The sequence below is a fragment of the Hyalella azteca genome, unplaced genomic scaffold (genome assembly GCF_000764305.2).
Source record: "Hyalella azteca isolate HAZT.00-mixed unplaced genomic scaffold, Hazt_2.0.2 contig4353, whole genome shotgun sequence".
Lineage (NCBI taxonomy): Eukaryota > Metazoa > Arthropoda > Malacostraca > Amphipoda > Hyalellidae > Hyalella > Hyalella azteca.
In genome coordinates, this window is record NW_025934572.1 from 164,543 (window position 1) to 183,710 (window position 19,168).

The window sequence follows — 19,168 nt, forward strand, 5'->3', positions numbered from 1 at the left end:
AGCTAATGTGGGTGCCTCTGTCGGTGGCAGTTGGGCCGGCGTTGGTCTAATGCCATGTTTAAACTATTTTAGACTTAGCAATTATCTCAATGTTGACGTCTCTGATGTACACCGAGCTAAGCAGTCTACTATGTTCTTAAATACAAATTTTTTGCAGTAAAAACTAATGAGCCGACATCGAAAAGATTAATGCGAAGTTAGAGTTGAACCTAACGCCTGAACCTTATAAACTCATTTGAAAATATGGTTCTTCGAGTCAGAATTTTAGCAATTTTGATACGCAACGATTTTCGAACGAATCGCAAAACTTACTAACGAATTTTTGACACATCTATCAAACAGTAGTTTGTTTATTGCACAGAACATAGTGATATCGGCGCTGAAGAGTAGGCCTGATGTGGCCTGTCGCCGAACTTTTCGTGACTTGTTCATATAGAAGATCTAAAATCTTGTCATTTGACTGGATATCCTTATGACTGACGATAGTTTGAAATAGCTACTTGACTTCCACCGGGTTCGATATAGTGCTAGGCATTTCAAATCTGAACATATATTTTTCCATAGCTTTATCCAGTCTGTTCTTGAACGCGTTCATACTTGAGCGCAAACGATGTCATCGGGGAAGCTGTTCCACTTGTCGGTGATTCGAAGCGAGAAGAAATGTTGTCGCGTGGATAAGTTGCAGCGTTTTTTTTTTAGTTTACAGCCGTGGCCCCTGGTGTTGGTTCTTGTTTCAAATTCTAGTAATCCTTCAGGGACCTTGTATAAACCATGAGTGTACTTGTATACTTCAATGAGGTCCCCACATATGTAGTCCTTACATGGCACTACATATTAATAATGTCAAGTAAACGTTGATGACAATCGAAGTTAAGTCAATTTTTATGTTGTTACATCATCGATTCCAACTTTCTTGAAATTATTTTCATGTATGACTCTCATGCATAAACGAATTAATAAACAATCGACCCTGCATCGCTGGTAGCATTTCGCCTAATAATATTATTTAAGGGGCGTCACTCGATCAAATATTCCGTTCTGGTGATTGCATTTACTATAAAAGTAGTCCTGACCAGTTTAATTATCATTCACATATTATTCTGGATGCGCATGGAACAACGCCCTTATTGACGTATTGTATAACCTAAATATTCTGATTCTATAAAATATTTAGTACGTCTTTTTACAACTCCTCGTTCTGCGGGGCAAATGATGTACTAGTGCCGGAATTCAGATTAAATGCCGATTTTCTGATTATATTAAGAATACAGTATGACAATAATTAATTTTATTAACACATCATAAATTTTTTGGCTGCTGTACATATGTTCAGACTATTGTGTACTCATTTACTCGTTAGATAATACAGGTCGAGGAACACGGTACGTTGAATTTTTGTTCCAAGTAACAAAAATTCATCGTTCGATGTGAAGACAGAGTAGAGGCATTTTCATTCGCTATCGTGCACTAAAAATAATAACACAGCAATAAAATCTTCGATTCCCATATGACCACAGCAATAACAACAATCACATTTTATATCATCTCATTTCGTTTTTTTATAGCAATTTAAGTTAATAACATCCATACCATTCATTCAGAACAGGAAAAATTCAAATCATAAGGTGGCGAGAATAGAAAGAGTTCTAATGATGAGACGTGATGTGAGTTGGAGACGTGAAGATAATCTTATGAAAAGTAAGAGTTCTAATGATGAGACGCGATGTGAGTTGGAGACGTGAAGATAATCTTATGAAAAGTAAGAGTTCTAATGATGAGACGCGATGTGAGTTGGAGACGTGAAGATAATCTTATGAAAAGTAAGAGTTCTAATGATGAGACGCGATGTGAGTTGGAGACGTGAAGATAATCTTATGAAAAGTAAGAGTTCTAATGATGAGACGTGATGTGAGTTGGAGGCGTGGAGATAATCTTGATGAAGCACAGCATTGGAGTTCCTCCCTGTGGTCTAAAGGCTCAGATTTGTGTGATTAAGAATTTGATTGTTAGGACAGCAGGATTAATTTAAATATTTAAATCTTGCATTATCTTATAAGCAAATGTTGTTCGTATCAAATATCATATGTATCAAAATACCTCATAATAGTGCTGACTGATAATATGTGCAGAATCTGACTTAAGAATAAACCCTTACTGATGCAAACTGGAGCGCTGTCAGGGGTCCAGCCCCCTGGGTCCTGGCACGTGACATTGATGACGTCATCGTCCGTCGTGGCGCCCAGGAGCTGCGAGTTGTTGCAGCGGTAGGAGGCCGACGCCCCAATGCTGACGCTGCCCTCCCACTGCAGGAGTAGCTGTGGCTGCTGAGACTGCGGGGGTGGTCCATAACACTCTGAAATATACAGTGATTATATAGCGTCTGCGACAAAATGACAGGACTTTGAATGACAACGAGAGAAACATGCTAACAGTATTAGTTTATTATTTGAAAAATGCAATCAGAAGGCATAGAATTGAAAGAAAATATGCCGCGATAATAAATAATACGCTGTTATGAAAGTGAGATCTTAAATCGAAATAGAGAATGCATATTCTGTTCTTACGTGTACAGTTGTCGAGCAGAACAGGACTCCACTCAGCAATGCTGTCGGCCATGTCGCATCGAACCTCCTGCTCGGCTCGACCATCAATTGTTGCGAGACCGCGTGGACACAAGTAACTGGTGGGGGTAAAAATCTGTTTAAAATGGTCAGTTTGAAAAGACTTCGGCAGATATCTGAAGTCAATACAGGTATCACAAGACAACGGAAAGGCCCAGGCAGGTGAGTGAAAGTAGGTATTATAGTGGGCGGTGAGCTAATAGAGTTGATAGTAGTGTTAGGGAGATTTCAGCGCTGCAAAAATAGCTCTGTTGGAGTCACTACCTTGAATTAAATAAGATCATCGCAAAGTTTCTCGGTGCGGCCCTTCTCACAGTCGTTCTGACTGTACAAGAGACAATCTCTGGTTTCTCCCCCAAGCATCCCCCAACACCAGATAGGAGAAGTCTTGAAGGTAATGATGTGAATTGAAAATTTGCCTTTCGCTAGTGAGCAGCAGTATACACTCGGCAGGTAAATGATATAATTATTCGATTATCTAAATAATGTTAACTATCACCTTATCGTTAGATGCCCGCGTTACAAGATGTTATTCAGGAGAGACATAAGGCACGCAGAACACGTGAAATTCACGTGACTCACGTGACTATAGCGCCAGCTTTGGTCTTAAGATTCGGCCACATCATGAGCATGTCGGCGCGGGGTGGGACGGGAGGCAGACCTGTGCATGCTGCTCAATCAATAAAAAAATACTCAATTTGTTTTTTAAAAACTTTTGAAAAGCTCAACTGAATACAGGTGAACCGGTATAAACGGAGATTATAATCGCCTAAGATTCATATAGCATGCCAATGTTCTATCGATGTTATAGCGCTCACTAGGTTTATGCATCAACTTTAGTTGCGAAACATCAAGAAATACATTAAGAAATGCGTTGAATTCTTCTTTGTATCAACAGTTATAATAAATAGCCCCACTTCATACCCCGCAACTCCCCAGCTACATGGGGCTACTTGTGCTATTACAACGCAAAAATAATATCTGTGATCGTACAGTTTGGCAGGGCGCCGGTCCCAGCCCTGTCTCCAGCCTGCACTTTTATTATAGCATAAGTATGACATAGATATAATTATGACACTAAATACATAAGTATAACACCAAGTACATAAGTACAACGTTGAGATATAAGTTTAACACTGCTAAAGTTGTACGCAAGTTCGAGTGAGCGCACAGTTTGGCAGGGCGCAGGTCGACACCAGCTCTGCGTCTTGCCAGCCGCCGAGGGCCGCGTAGCAGACGATCTTCAGAGACGGCGTTTGGGACAACACCACAACCTGGAGTTGGGCACGCAAACAGGCGATCAAGTCAAATGTGTGAGAGAAGCGAGGCCTGTTCGTAGGATAAGAAAGTCTATAGCTACAACAGTTGTAACTATGGCAAGGGTATAAAGTTATACCGCAGTGCAAATCAAAAACTGCAGTGCAACTCATCTATAAGACAAGATTTTCTAAACATCAGCAATCTCTAATTCAAAGTAATACGGTGTTAAATTATCGATGAACCTCATGATATTATAGTGATTTAGACTGTTTCTATTTTCGGCAACACAATCTGGCCAGCTTTTCTTGTCTGATGACAGCAATACATAGTTTAAACTAAGATATTTGCCTGTAGCTCCACTAATCTTATTAATTCATGTCTTATATAAACTCAGTAGGGGGTGTAGACACGAGCACCTGAGAGCCTGGGCACGTGTAGGTGATGGTCGTGCCGAGAGGTATGACAGCAGGTCGCGTGTAGTCCCACGTCTGCACGCTGCCGACAGGAGTAGGCGGGGAATCCCAGCATTCTGCAGTCAGAATATGGGTCTTATTGTCCAAATTATGACTCACTTTCTTACCCACAGCACGAATAGATGTCGAACGTAGCGCTGATGCGCTTTTTTGCCGGGCCAACTGGTCCAGGATGACCCACACGAGGGTAAAATATTCATACTATTTGGAGAAAGTCTCGCTCATTTTTTGACCATAATTCTGGTAGTCTTCATTACAAATCATTCTTTTGATGTACAGCTAGATTATAGCTCCTGATGTACAGACCATACGGCCCTGATGTTCGAGGCATCGCAAAATTTTTGGCGTATATACTGGCCAGTTTTCGACCAGATTTCATACTATTGATGTTTTTCTTTGATATATTATTAAGCAATTTTTCTTAGTGTCAAAATTGTAAAGGGACCTACAAAAGTCTAGCAGACCTAAAAGAAAACCAGAACAAAAAAAAATTATTTATTCATTCTGTGGTATAGTTTCTATTTGTGCGAAACATTGACACGTGGTTAGTTTGACTTTATACCTAATGTGTGTCAATGGAAAGCACCGACCATCTTTTTATCAACAATGCACAAAGTGTTCGTAAGAGCAATAGCAGGTTCACCACAACACTACATACGAAATGATACGATAAAGCACCGACCATATTTTCAACATTGCACAAAGTGTTCGTAATTGCAATAGCAGGTTCACCACAACGCTACATACGATAAAGCACCGATCATATTTTGCAACATTGCACAAAGTGTTCGTAATTGCAATAGCAGGTTCACCACAACGCTACATACGATAAAGCACCGATCATATTAGCAACATTACACAAAGTGTTCGTAAGAGCAGTGGTGGGCAGTAGCGCGCTACATTTTCAGTAGCGGTAGCGGTAGGGGCTCTACATTTAAGGAAATGTAGCAGTTGCGGTAGCGCCCGCTACATATTTAAGTAGCGATACGAGGTTTTGCCGCTACAGCGCTACCGCTACATTTATAGATAAAGCCTTTAGATTTTACTTAAAGGGACCGGCTACCCTCCAACAAAACTTTTTTGTTTACAGACGGATCGTTTTGAAACTTGGTACACACATGTAAAACAGAAATCTAAGACCTNGAGAAATAGCAGGTTCACCACAACACTACATACGATAAAGCACCGACCATATTAGCAACATTACACAAAGTGTTCGTAAGAGAAATAGCAGGTTCACCACAACACTACATACGATAAAGCACCGACCATATTAGCAACATTACACAAAGTGTTCGTAAGAGCAATAGCAGGTTCACCACAACACTACATACGATAAAGCACCGACCATATTAGCAACATTACACAAAGTGTTCGTAAGAGAAATAGCAGGTTCACCACAACACTACATACGATAAAGCACCGACCATATTAGCAACATTACACAAAGTGTTCGTAAGAGCAATAGCAGGTTCACCACAATACTACCTAGGATGGCCGGTGTTTGGCAGACGACGAAGCGGTATCGGGATTTGCAGCTCGTAGAGCGTCCGATGCGTAGAAGAAGCTTCGTCAGTTCGCTGGTGCTGTTCATTGTTGTGTAGTTCAGGGCGTGAGAAACTCCTGCCTCCTGCCACACGTCACGGAAGTCTTCCAGTATGATGGCCGTGTTATCTGAAGGTGTAAAATAATCGAGTGGGTTAAAATTTAAGGTGGCATGTAACGTCAATGCCCCTCAAGTCGACACATTACTCAATTCGCCGGCCTACAAGAGAAACGATAATTTTAAACCCAAAACTTAGCCACAATTTTTCTAGCGAAATCAAACAGCTTCGTATTTATTAAGTGATAATCGAAGCATAAAAATTATATTTTTGACTAGTATGCAATTTTTGACGAACGTCTAGAATGCAGCACCTGAGTAGCGACTCAAGAGTCAAAGAGTCATTGACGGTAGTCCGTGTGATTGCGAAATTCTGATGTTTTCTACTTCTATGAGTCATAAATTTAGATAATTAATTATTAAAAAATAGATGCAGAGCTCATAAATCTCCGGTAAATGTGTCTGCGTCCAATAACTTGACTTAAATTAAGGTTCAACTCGCTGGCATCGGTGACCCATTTTTATTGATCATATTACCTTCGTCGTTTACATCTTTCGCACTGACTTATTCTAATGATAACTCTATGAACTTGATAAATCTGCAGTTTCATTACAGCATTCTTAAAGTTTTAGTTTAGCAGAACCTAATGAATTTACTGTTGTATGATTGTGGCGACGTGGTGAGGGAGAGGTAGAGGCAGTCGCGCTGGTCATCGTTGGGCAGCGGCAGCGTCTGGAGGCTGTTGTTGAGCATCACCTTCCACCCGCCGTCAGCACCGCTGTAGTAAGTTTTACTCAATATTATAAAATTAAAATTTAACTTCATATATTTGATCAAGCGTGAAAGATTGCCCGATGATTTGATGGGCGGTAAATAGTTTTTGAACATAGATATATGGACAAGTTAAAATATTACAGATATTCCCTTAGCGTTTTGAGTCGCCGTGTCTCACAGGTCATTTATTCCTGTCAGTAATGCCACTTGGATGTCTTGTTCGGAATTCGACGAGTTGTTGTATTCCTGAGACGCCAAAAGAATCTGGGCCACGAGCTGCGGTATGGACGGCAGCGCTTGTGCAATAGCGTCCACAGAGAGGGCGGGCATGGCGCCCACGCGTCCACATCTGTCGTACGCGGTGTACGCGCTGCCCGACCCTACATCCATGACACTGCTGCACCAACCGCCTGACCGCACCTGACCTTCTGGACACACAGCTGCACACACAACACGTGTGATGAGTATAACGTCTGGACACACCGCTGCACACACAACACGTGTGATGAGTATAACGTCTGGACACACCGCTGCACACACAACACGTGTGATGAGTGTAACGTCTGGACACACCGCTGCACACACAACACGTGCGATGAGCCTAGCGACGTCTCTAACAACGCTTGAAGAAGTTCCAAATCAAATATACATTTATTGCTCACCCGGAAAGCTGCAGATGAAGTAGATAGGTTCTGTGAGAATGCAGAAGGAGGCGATACCGAGGCCGCTCCTGTCGAGCACGAGACAATCCTTGGTTTGGTCGCCCTCCACCCCGCATCCTGCAGCCTCCCCCTGCCCGGTGTTCTTCGCACACTGAATAGGGAACACCCCGCGACGCCCGTCAGCCCACGTGCCCACTCCCTCCGCTCCCCTGCACACCAAAAGTCTTGCACACCTGTATTTATGTACTGTATTTGTGTTTTTTGATACGCTGGCCGAAAAATATAATATCGGTAAGTGGAATAAACCAGTGGAGCGAATTTTATAGACCGCAAAACTTTATATTTAAGTGGAAATCTTTGGTGCTTTTTGTTGCTCTACAGATTTTGATAAGCTGACCTGTCGTTGTAGCTGACGAAGTAGAGGCCGGTCTGCGTCAGGAAGGATGCCACCATCCACTGCATCTGCGTCACGCGGTGACCGGCGGCATGATAATGTCAGGTCATAAGGCGTCACATAAACTGCAGTACGGCCACCTCTCCACAACACCAGCCTGCACCACTCGTCCTCCACCTCTCCACAAAATCAGCCTGCATCACTCGTCCTCCACCTCTCCACACCCCCAGCCTGCACCACTCCTCCTCCAACTCTCCACAACACCACCACACCACCATCACACCACACTACCATCACACCCACCACACCAGCATCACACCACATCAGCATCACACCACACCACCACCATCAAACCACACCACACTCACCACTCTGACGGAGCTGGGGATGTAGGCCAGTGAGGCCCTTCGTGAGGCGCAGGCGAGGCTCGCCTGCCAGAAGCTCGACGCCTTGAAGGCGCTCCACGCCACGCCTGCGGCAACGGCGCGGCGTTATGGGATTACGCCTTTTGGCGGGGAGTTTGAGACGAAGCCTCACATGAACTTTAATGACAAGGTCACGAAAAATATAAGTGTCGGCGACAGGCCTAAGCAGAACTATTCTTCAATGCCGAAGATATTATACTGTGCTGTACTTTACTGTATATACTGTACTGTACTATAAATACTTTCACATTTCATAACATTGAACGATACATTGACTGTGACTTTCCTTTTCTGACCATACCCTTTTGATCGTACCCTCTCTAATAATACCATATCTGACCACACACCTCTTTGATCATAGGGCATTAATGACCTAATGTTGTATAGGCGTCGCCCCTTGATTATAATTGAGAATTATTTCTAAACCAAACATTGTGTATGGAAATATAATAATGGGATATTGTAGAACTTTGTCCATTCTGTGATTTCACATGTTCTCTTTGAACGGTAGAGCTTTGGGTGTGATAAATACCAACGAACCCTTCCCCCCACTTCGAGATTCTCGCAGTGACCAAGGCCGTTCGTTGCAGGCACCTCCGCAAACAGATCGAACTAAGTCGTCAATGACGAATCCAAGACGCATGCTCGCATTTTGCGGAAAATTCAGCTGAGCACGGCAGTGGCCTCGGTCGTTTTCTCGCAGGCATGCGCGAAATAACTCATCCTTTCCTACTTGGGGTTTTGAAGGCTAAAACTGCACTAACTGGGGCTTTTGAACGGTGCTGTTGACGGGGCGAAGCACTCACACTGGCCGTCTAGGGTGCTGTTGACGAGGCGAGGCACACTCACCCTGGTCGTCGAGGGAGCCGTTGACGGGGCGAGGCACACTCACCCTGGTCGTCGAGGGAGCCGTTGACAGGGCGAGGCACACTCACCCTTGTCGTCGAGGGAGCCGTTGACGGGGCGAGGCACACTCACCCTGGTCGTCGAGGGAGCCGTTGACGGGGCGAGGCACGCTCTCTGACACCGAGTAGCACCACCACCCCGATGGCTCCAGCACGAAGCCTCGAGGGCACACGGCTATCGTGACGTGGCAAAACATATCACAAATGCTGCATTTATATTTCTTTGTATGGAAATATCAATAGGAGGCTGGAATGTAAGGGATGAATTTTGTGAAGATTTTCTTAGATGAAATTGACTTGAGCAATTGCAATATGAAGTTTTACTGTAGCGGGTTGATGGCTTGTACGTACTACGCTAAAGTACATTGGCCGTACTTTCGGGTGGAATGGCATCAATGGTACTTAAAGTATCTGCAATACGAGCGCTGAAGGCAGGTATTCATACATGAGTTCCTTCACACTTCCTACTTCCGAAATACACACAGCTCTCCAACAAGCTACATCTATACAAATTAAAGAAGCAAGCGTTATATTGCATTTTTTGTAAACATAGCTAATACAATATCTCAAGCCACAAGATCGCAGTCTTGACAACGCAAATCCTATAATGAACATAGTAAAATGAAATAGATTTGATATTCTAAATGTATTTCTCTCAACAAAAACCAAAAGCTTTTATCTTGAGGAAACTCCGAGACCATACCAGTGAGCCCGCTGGCAGCGAAACGGCGGGCGCATCCTGCAGCAATGCGAGAGAACTTTTCAGTGTAAAAAGTTTACGGAAACTTTCTTGTCGTGAACTTATTTATTAGCTACCTCGACAGGGGAGTTTAATGTCGATATTGGAATAGTTCTTGTTGGCGAGGCACTCGCTGAAGGGAGCGGACGAGTTGGTCCCCTCCTCCAGCAGGTGACGCTCACACACCACAGAGATGCGAGTGCCCACGCCACGTCTCGACGTCACGTTGCCCGTGTACGTGTCACGTCGGTATGTGGGATCAGACACGCGTATGAACGGCGGGCACGTCATCTCTGGCGGGGTAATGAGAAATGCTATGAATATAAACATCACGACCTGATGTTGAGTAATGTTGTGTGTGGTGTTGTGCTGGATCTTCAGGAGGATGGAGTGTAGCATGTCTTGTCGGGTGTTGTGTAGGATGTTCGGTAGGATGAAGTGCGGCATATTTTGTCGGGTGTTGTGTAGGATGTTCAGGAGGATGAAGTGTAGCATGTTTTGTCGGGTGTTGTGTAGGATGTTCGGTAGGATGAAGTGCGACATAGATTGTCGGGTGTTGTGTAAGATGTTCGGTAGGATGAAGTGTGGCATAGTTTGTCGGGTGTGTGTAGGATATTCGGTAGGATGAAATATGGCATAGTTTGCCGGGTGTTGTGTAGGATGTTCGGTAGGATGAAGTGTGGCATAGTTTGTCGGGTGTTGTGTAGGATGTTCGGTAGGATGAAGTGTGGCATGTTTTTCGGGTGTTGTGTAGGATGTTCGGTAGGATGAAGTGTGGCATGTTTTTCGGGTGTTGTGTAGGATGTTCGGTAGGATGAAGTGTGGCATGTTTTTCGGGTGTTGTGTAGGATGTTCGGTAGGATGAAGTGTGGCATGTTTTTCGGGTGTTGTGTAGGATGTTCGGTAGGATGAAGTGTGGCATGTTTTTCGGGTGTTGTGTAGGATGTTCGGTAGGATGAAGTGTGGCATGTTTTTCGGGTGTTGTGTAGGATGTTCGGTAGGATGAAGTGTGGCATGTTTTTCGGGTGTTGTGTAGGATGTTCGGTAGGATGAAGTGTGGCATGTTTTTCGGGTGTTGTGTAGGATGTTCGGTAGGATGAAGTGTGGCATGTTTTTCGGGTGTTGTGTAGGATGTTCGGTAGGATGAAGTGTGGCATGTTTTTCGGGTGTTGTGTAGGATGTTCGGTAGGATGAAGTGTGGCATGTTTTTCGGGTGTTGTGTAGGATGTTCGGTAGGATGAAGTGTGGCATGTTTTTCGGGTGTTGTGTAGGATGTTCGGTAGGATGAAGTGTGGCATGTTTTTCGGGTGTTGTGTAGGATGTTCGGTAGGATGAAGTGTGGCATGTTTTTCGGGTGTTGTGTAGGATGTTCAGTAGGATGAAGTGTGGCATGTTTTTCGGGTGTTGTGTAGGATGTTCAGTAGGATGAAATGTGGCTTGTTTTGCGGGATGTTCTGCAGAATGTTATGTGAATTCTCATGAGCGACATTTTTTCGTATTTAAAAATGTTCTCACATCTTGCATCGAGTTGTTGCGGAAATTTATTTGTAAATCAATCAGTAATTATTGGGTTAAGAACGTAATTTTCTGTTTTTCGTCGATATAGCATAAATTTGTTATAAAATTTCTTGTTCTTGTCTAAGAATAAATGTGTAGTACCTGAATGTAAAATGTGTAATGCCTGAAGAATTTTATGTCTGCAGTGCCCTATCCCAACATCGTGTATTGGTTTCACCTCGATCGTATGAGATGGGGCGCAGTCTGAGGGAAACCGAAGTCAGGATGGCATTCCATGAAGCCCAAGCCAGAGAGGCGAAGGCTAGACGCCCAAACGCTGCCGTGGAGCCAGAAATAATCTGAATACAAACCACAAATAACAATCAACAAACTGTACACTATGTTAAAATAATGATTTAGGCAACTAATGCTTCATTCACTAACGTCAAACTGGAACGCTCGTTTATCAATGTGGAACGCATGACCCTGAACGTCCACTGTGGAACTTTCAGTCCTGTTGAACTTCATTGAAGAAACAGGACTGAAGCATAACATCTTCATTGAAGAAACAGGAAGTGTTAGATGTTAATTTGTGAATTTCACTTCAATTTTGATGCACAAATAATTAACCACAATACACAGAATTATATAACCTATTCGTGAATTTTATGCTAAGATCTCCAGCCGGTCTCACCGTGCTACTGCTCCCGCCGCTGAGCTGAACCTCGGTGGTGACAAGAGCTGAACCGTTGACGTCCTTCAGGCCATCGCCTGCACATCAAACTCAAGTCAGCGTTTCACAGTGAACAGGACACGCCTCCTATGTGGTGCGTGGGACGCGTGTTGCCAGCACCTCACAAGGAGAATGCAGGATACGCCTCCTATATGGTGCGTGGGACGCGGAGGACATGCATCGTACAGTGTGCGAAGGACGCGTGTTCTCTTTCAATATATTCACTGAATATATATTAGATTCGGATTGATCATTGATTGTTTAGAGCAATATATGCTTTTGAACAACACATAATAAACGTTATGCGTAGCATGATGGAATGCATTGTTTGACCTGCAGTTCCGTAGTAGTCGGTGACGCTGACGCTGTAGTTGGCAGTGACGTTAGCGATGCTGAAGGCGTACGTCGCCCACAGCTCCTCCGTGGCACTCGCCACATTCGCCTGCAGGCGCTGTACCTCGCGCCCCCCGTCCCCCGTCAGCGCCAGCAGCGTGTCCAGCCCTAGAGGAGGCAACCAGCAAGAACCTGTCATGGCCGGTTCTAAGAATCGGCCGGAATTTTGCTCTAGATATATCATGAAAACCTGTTAAAGCAGGTTATGAGAACCTGCTATGGTAGGTTCTGCACCGATATTGTTTTTTTCGTTAAGGCTCCGAGTATAAATGCGTTCAAGAACAGAGTGGATAAAGCTATGGCGAAATATATGTTCAGACTTGAAATGCCTAGAACCGTATCGAACCCGGTGGAAGTCTAGGAGTTATTTCAAACTATCGTCAGCTTGGAAAGGATCCGGCCGAAGGACCTGTTTTTAGATCTCCTGTGGACAAGTCACGAAAAGTGCAAGCATCTGCTACAGGCCACATCAGGCCCATTCTTCAGCGCCGATATCACTATGATATGATATGATTTGATTAGTATAGACCAGATGACCCAGTTAACCTGCCCAGAAGTTGTCCGTGACGTGCCCAGGTCCACGTGACCTGCCCAGAAGTTGTCCGTGACGTGCTCAGGTCTACTGACCTGCCCAGAAGTTGTCAGTGACGTGCCTAGGTCTACTGACCTGCCCAGAAGTTGTCGGTGACGTGACCCACGCCACGAGTGAAGTGAGTCAGGGTGACCAGGTTGGCAGTGTCGGGGTACACGCTGGGGTGGAAGAGGTGGCGGCGCCTCGCTACCACCGCCCAACCCCCCTCGCCTTCCACCAGCGAGCAGAACACCTGCCCCAAAACCTGATGTGTTATACTGGACACCTGCCCCAACACCTCATGTGTTATGCTGAGCACCTGCCCCAACACCTCATGTGTTATGCTGGACACTTGCCCCAACACCTCATGTGTTATGCTGGACACCTGCCCCAACACCTCATGTGTTATGCTCAACACCTGCCCCAACACCCCATGTGCTGAACACCCCACGCCCCCTGCTCAGCCCCCTCCTCCTACTCAGTCCCTCTTCGCCCCCACTCACGACGCGCGGCAGGGGCGGCGCCCCCACGCGCAGCAAAAAGGCCCCCGATGTGCGATGCCCCAAAGAGTACACGGCAGCACAGCTCGTCAGGTCTTGCCTGCAGTCTGCGGGGAAGGAGGGGTGGGATGGTTCAAACTATTTTCGATCATCGAGTCATTCGGTTTAACAATCATTTCTGCCAGCAATCACCGCTGCAGTGGGTAATTGTTCACCATCGTCTCTGCCAACTAGGACTAGGCACTACGACACACTCAGATAATGAAACTTCATTTGTGCCGATGGAGAAATAAGACTTGGCTGCCCTGGAGCGAAATTTCTCTCACCGTATTTGCAGGTAGGAGGCGCCGGTGTCCATAGGCCGGATGGCATACACGTGGTGATGGCGGTGTTGATGTTAGTGAGGTTGAACGATGTTGGGTCCTGATTGCGCGAGTCACTGGGACACCACAACACCCTCTGCTCCCCCAGCAAACCCACAGGGCCACGACCCTGCAGTATGCGCCACTCCGCCCCCACATCAACACTCCCACACTCCTCTGCAGGGAAAACAGATAAATTATAGCTGTGCTAATCAAGACCGTTCAAAAAGTAAATTTTCCACTGATCAGAAGGAAACGCGTCGTCCGAAACTCTTCCCATGTTAAACTAGGCGAATTGATCAATTTTCCAAGGACTTCACGGTTCTACAATATATTATTTCTTCAAATTATTTACTTCAAAAGTACCTACCTATTCCGGTGTTAACTTGACGGATTCTCGCAATAATTTGACTTTTCCCTGAGTTAATTTGACTCATTTGACCCCACACATTTATTTGACGACAGAAGGAGGCACTCACTGTTGGGGGCGCCCGCCAGCAGGGATACCCACGATGCCCTGGGCAGTGCAGGGTCGTCCGTTGGCCCTGTGTTCGTGAGGGCATCACGTGTTATTACTCATAACATTCTGGTTTAATTACTGTCTATAATTAAATTTCTTTTTTGTTGATAACACTGATTATTCCCCAGTTTATTACTTCTAAAAATTTTTCATTGATTTTATCTACTATTTTTTGGTGCCTATACATATCTTATCTTATTCATGAATTCTACGACTCACTTTCATGCAAATTATAGTTCAGGGCATGACTGTCAGTACAGAAAAATTTCCTAGAAGTAAACAGACTCCTATTGGTAAAAGCAAAGTCCCTATTGTTCAACATATGTCGGCTGAAGCTTATTAGTGCCGGTCATCCGCTGGCTTTTCATCGGCCTCCTGAAAACTACACCCGCTGCCTGCAACCAGCGGGGACACAGATCTTATCACGCATATCGCGAGCTCCGGGCGTGTAAGAAAAGAGCCCGTACCTTATGCTGCCGACCTGAATACATAGCCTTTAGGTTTCGCCATTCACTGGGCGGAACTCTGCATATTCAATTTGGGAAGATATAAACGTAACTGTTTAGCACAAAAGGTGGGGTTTCAGGAAAGAGTGTATCTCAATGCGGAGAACAAAGTTCCACTCACAAGTCACAGCATCAGTGAAGAATATATTCGCCAAAGTTTCCGATTGACTTTTTGACGTTGATAAAGTTTGTGCTGATGCGTTTGTATTTGATTGGTCGGACGTAGCAAGGAAATCCGTGTTTGATGTATCATATGTTGATGTATTTCTAGTACAGAATTGAATAGCTTGGTCACAGTCAGGACTTTCGAACCAGGGACAGTAACTGCCATTAGAAGTCTGGTCGGCCACGTAAGGGAGCCATCGCTCCGGGATGGTTGAGTCGTTGCTGCAGAGACAGCCTTGATCCAGCACCGCTGCCCAACACAAGCGCCCATGCTTTATTTATTCGTCACAAGATTGCTTCCTTCCACATACTCTTTGGAAGCCTACCACTCGTACAAATCATTTCAATCCTTACGCTGTTTTTTTGCCAATCGCAGGTTATGAGGCAATTTGAATCTTCAAAAACTGGAGTATATAATAAAAATATCATGAAGCGTATACTCACTACTATAAAATGCATGGTGCGTCATAGATACTTAATTATTAAGTGGTTAATTCATCCGAAATTATTGCAGGTGTTTGAAAATTTTACTTTTTCCCTTATGGGTATATGATGTGATAATTTTTTATCACAGTTTTGAAATAACCTTATAGGAAGATTCTGCAAAGAGCCAAATCTGGAGAGGGCGCTGACCAAAGGAATTAATCATTTTTACTTTCACTGAAGTCTGTCTTGACAGCAAACGCGCCATACAATCTCAGCCACTGAACTGATAACTCACCCTCACGTACACGTCATCCTAAGGGCACCCATTGTCTTCATCTCTTGCTATTTAGCGAATTGAAGAGAACTTCCTCTGACGCAACCTGTAGAAAAAATTTATTGATATTCACAGAAGAAAAAGCATACCTGCAATTTTGGAAGCCCTGAATTTGCAAAGGTTGACGCATCCTGGGACTGTTGCTGCACCCTCCATGTACCAGAGTGTATCCAAGACTTGTCCTTCAATCATCCTGGTGCTGAATGGAGCAAACCTTGCGGCTGTTGCAGCAGCATCAGCAACACTTGCAGTGCTGCCAGTACTGGCGCCGTCAGTGTTGATAGTGCTCGACCCTGCCAACAATCTGATGGCGTCCATGACAGTTGCTGGTACCCCACGGCAGTCACTCGAATCTGAATTTTAATAATTATATTTAAACGTTTAGTGGTCGCTTATTAGACAACTCAAGTAGGAACAATATTTGATATACATAAGACAATTTTTCATAGGTTTTTGATACTACTTGAGGGGAAGTTTTAAGGAGGTTTGATTATATTATATATCACACAATAATGTAAAATGTCGCCACCTGAGTGTTTGATGTGTAATGAACAGGTTTGAAAAAACTTACTATATGTAACACCTTTACAGAGGGCAAAACGTGTGTCGTTATCAATCGGAGCCACCGTCCACTGGAAGCTGCTGTACCATTTTTCTTTGTAGTCAAGCGAGCCCGACAGCGTCTCATTGGAACTTTCAGATGTTGCTGTTCTTGAGTTGTTTACAGAAGCTGTTATGGTGATCGGTGTGGTGTTGGAGGTTGTTTGTGTGGTGCTGCTAGAGCCAGTAGAGCTTGAGGTGGTATGTGTGGTGCTGGTAGAGCCAGTAGAGCTTGGGGTGGTATGTGTGGTGCTGGTAGAGCCAGTGGTGCTTGATGTTGTGCTGGTAGAGCCAGCGGTGCTTGGGGTGGTTGGTGTGGTGCTGGTAGAGCCAGTGGAGCTTGCGGTGGTATGTGTGATGCTGGTAGAGCCAGTGGTGCTTGATGTTGTGCTGGTAGAGCCAGTGGTGTTTGGGGTGGTTGGTGTTGCGCTGGTAAAGCCAGTGGTGCTTGATGTTGAGTTAGAGGAGCTAGAGGAGGTAGAGGTTGTAGATATTGTTAAACTTGACGCAAAAGAAGTTGAGTTCTTCACGCCGCTGCTGACTGCAGCAAAAAGTGATTTTGCATCTATAATGTCAGTTATTTTCCATTGTAGGCTGGATACACGACCTGAGACAGAAACAATAAGTAAACGTCGTCCATTAATATAAATCTCATTTCCCCATTTCGCCACTATTTGCAACAGCGCATCAATTTTTCAAAAAATGTTTGAAGCACATTAAATAAAACAGTGACCAAATATACACAATGCACACAAATAAAAGGTTAATGAAAAGTTTCAGAATATAATGATACAAGTTAGAAATAAGTTTGTCAAACCGGCATAGGCGTCAACCACAGCGCGGAGTTGGAAGGCTCCGGCGACAAGGCTCACTACATGGCGGGGGTCCCAAATACTGAAACATTAGAGAAGCAAATTATGAACCGAAATAATGAATCATTATGGAATAGTTCAAACCTTTTATTCTAGGGGCAAAATTTGTCCATCTTATACAAATATGATGCAAATGCTGAATTTTATGAATTTTGTACGGATCTTAAAGAATGAATCGACGCGGAAAGATGGCAGTGTACATACCTGTCATTGTCGGCAGGTTGCCCAGTCAAGTTTGCAAGTGCTTCAAGAACGGCTGTGGCAGCGCCGGTTTGAGGAGGTCTGAAAAAATGATCAAAATAGATTGTTCAATTAATGAACTCATCCAAATAAATTTGTGGTTGCTGCAGCTTCAAACGGAATTACAGCAATATTTGAGATTCTTTACTAAGTTATTCAAGACCAGGCAAGGCTAAACAGCAGCATCACCTCTTCACTCACCCCTACAGGCCAGGCTAAACAGCAGCCATCATCCCTTCACTCGCCCCCACAGACCGGGCTAAACAGCAGCCATCACCTCTTCACTCGCCCCCACAGACCAGGCTAAACAGCAGCCATCACTTCTTCACTCACCCCCACAGACCGGGCTAAACAGCAGCCATCACCTCTTCACTCGCCCCCACAGACCAGGCTAAACAGCAGCCATCACCCCTTCACTCACCCCCACAGACCAGGCTAAACAGTAGCCATCACCCCTTCACTCACCCAACAAGTTTGAAACGGACGAAGCGCTGCAAGGACAGATTTTGAACGACGTAGTTATCACAAAAAGTTTGTATTTCACTCCTGCGCATCGGGGTCTTGGATATGACGTAAAACTCGGCAGCTTGGTCGATATTCTTTTCCTGAGGCGCGCTGAGAGTCTGGGTGCCACTGCAGGCATCTACTGCTGTAATGCTGCTGGTGTTAGTGCCAGAGGTGTTGATGGTGGCATAGGTTATGTTATTGTAGCTTATTGTTGCGTTAGAGTCACTTGTAATAGTGATGCTGGTAACATTGTTGATGATTGTACTTATTCCACTAGTTATGTTGCTAAAACCTGTTGTATTGTAGGTCAGAACAACGGTGTTAGTGTTGGTGTTGTTATTGTTGTCGTAAGTGCTGCTGGTATTGTTAAGGTAGACGTTGGTGCAGTCCACGCTGGCAGCGCTGCTGTTGATGTCAGGACCGCGTGTTGGGGGCGGCACCAACACCTCGATACCTGCAAGCGCCACGGCGGTCCCTGGCGCAACTGCAATGGACAAATTTCAGGCTCAGTTCGTCATATTTGGGAACGTTTTCCACTAGCTTTTTTCTTATATGCGACAGAATACTTCAAAATTATCGAATATTGTTATGTACAATTCTTAGTAATTGTCATACCCGAGAAGCCGAGGAGTGCAAAGATATGCACTGCGTCATCCAGTAACATCGATTTAGATTGAACGCCTTCAATCGACTCTGAAATAAGTTTATATTTAAGGTTGAGGAGCAGCACTAGACCACCGAGCTCTCTCACGCTAGGATACTCTGCTGGTCAGAGATCAATCCATACACAAATGTTTTAGGCTATAAGGAGTCGATCGATCTTTACTTAAGATTCGACCAAGGCTCTATTTTACAACACTTCTCTTTAACTTCTCTTCTTGTTTGTTTGTTTGTTTGTCTGCTACAAATATTGTAATCGAAATTTAATACACTTCTACTTATCCTATCGATCTGAAATTTTGCACACTTGTGTGAATTCAGAGGCAATGCATGAATCAATTTATAGAATAAATAATTTTGAAAAAAATTATATATTAAAAAAATTTATATATTACAAAAATTTAAAAATTAGTTTTTTTTAATAT

At 44.3% G+C, this 19,168-nt stretch overlaps 1 protein-coding gene across 1 annotated transcript; it reads right to left on the reverse strand.

Annotated features, from left to right (window-relative positions):
* Nucleotides 1-1,318: 1,318 nt before the first annotated feature.
* LOC108682150 lies at nt 1,319-18,952 on the reverse strand. The gene is made up of 27 exons (XM_047879965.1): nt 18,699-18,952; nt 18,042-18,567; nt 17,541-17,618; nt 17,282-17,358; nt 16,436-17,071; nt 15,954-16,217; nt 15,061-15,354; nt 14,393-14,458; nt 13,878-14,090; nt 13,555-13,658; nt 13,148-13,337; nt 12,421-12,588; nt 12,049-12,125; nt 11,593-11,713; nt 9,935-10,150; nt 9,192-9,293; nt 8,157-8,260; nt 7,792-7,856; nt 7,395-7,603; nt 6,911-7,172; nt 6,615-6,736; nt 5,843-6,028; nt 4,298-4,410; nt 3,793-3,895; nt 3,204-3,291; nt 2,565-2,680; nt 1,319-2,353 (listed from the first exon to the last, which is right to left on the reverse strand). Exons 1-27 carry the CDS (start codon nt 18,745-18,747, stop codon nt 2,073-2,075), a joined length of 4,830 nt encoding a protein of 1,609 aa, XP_047735921.1. The 5' UTR covers nt 18,748-18,952; the 3' UTR covers nt 1,319-2,072.
* Between the last annotated feature and the right edge of the window lie 216 nt (nt 18,953-19,168).

Bases quoted from the DNA above. Each gene is read 5' to 3' on its own strand.
- LOC108682150 (XM_047879965.1), bottom strand. From the start codon at position 18,747: ATGTTACTGGATGACGCAGTGCATATCTTTGCACTCCTCGGCTTCTCG. The intron at 17,072-17,281 runs GTTTGACAAACT...TTTCTGTCTCAG, and splicing joins TGTGGTTGACGCCTATGCCG to GTCGTGTATCCAGCCTACAA. The intron at 15,355-15,953 runs GTATGCTTTTTC...TGTGTTGGGCAG, and splicing joins CAGGGCTTCCAAAATTGCAG to CGGTGCTGGATCAAGGCTGT.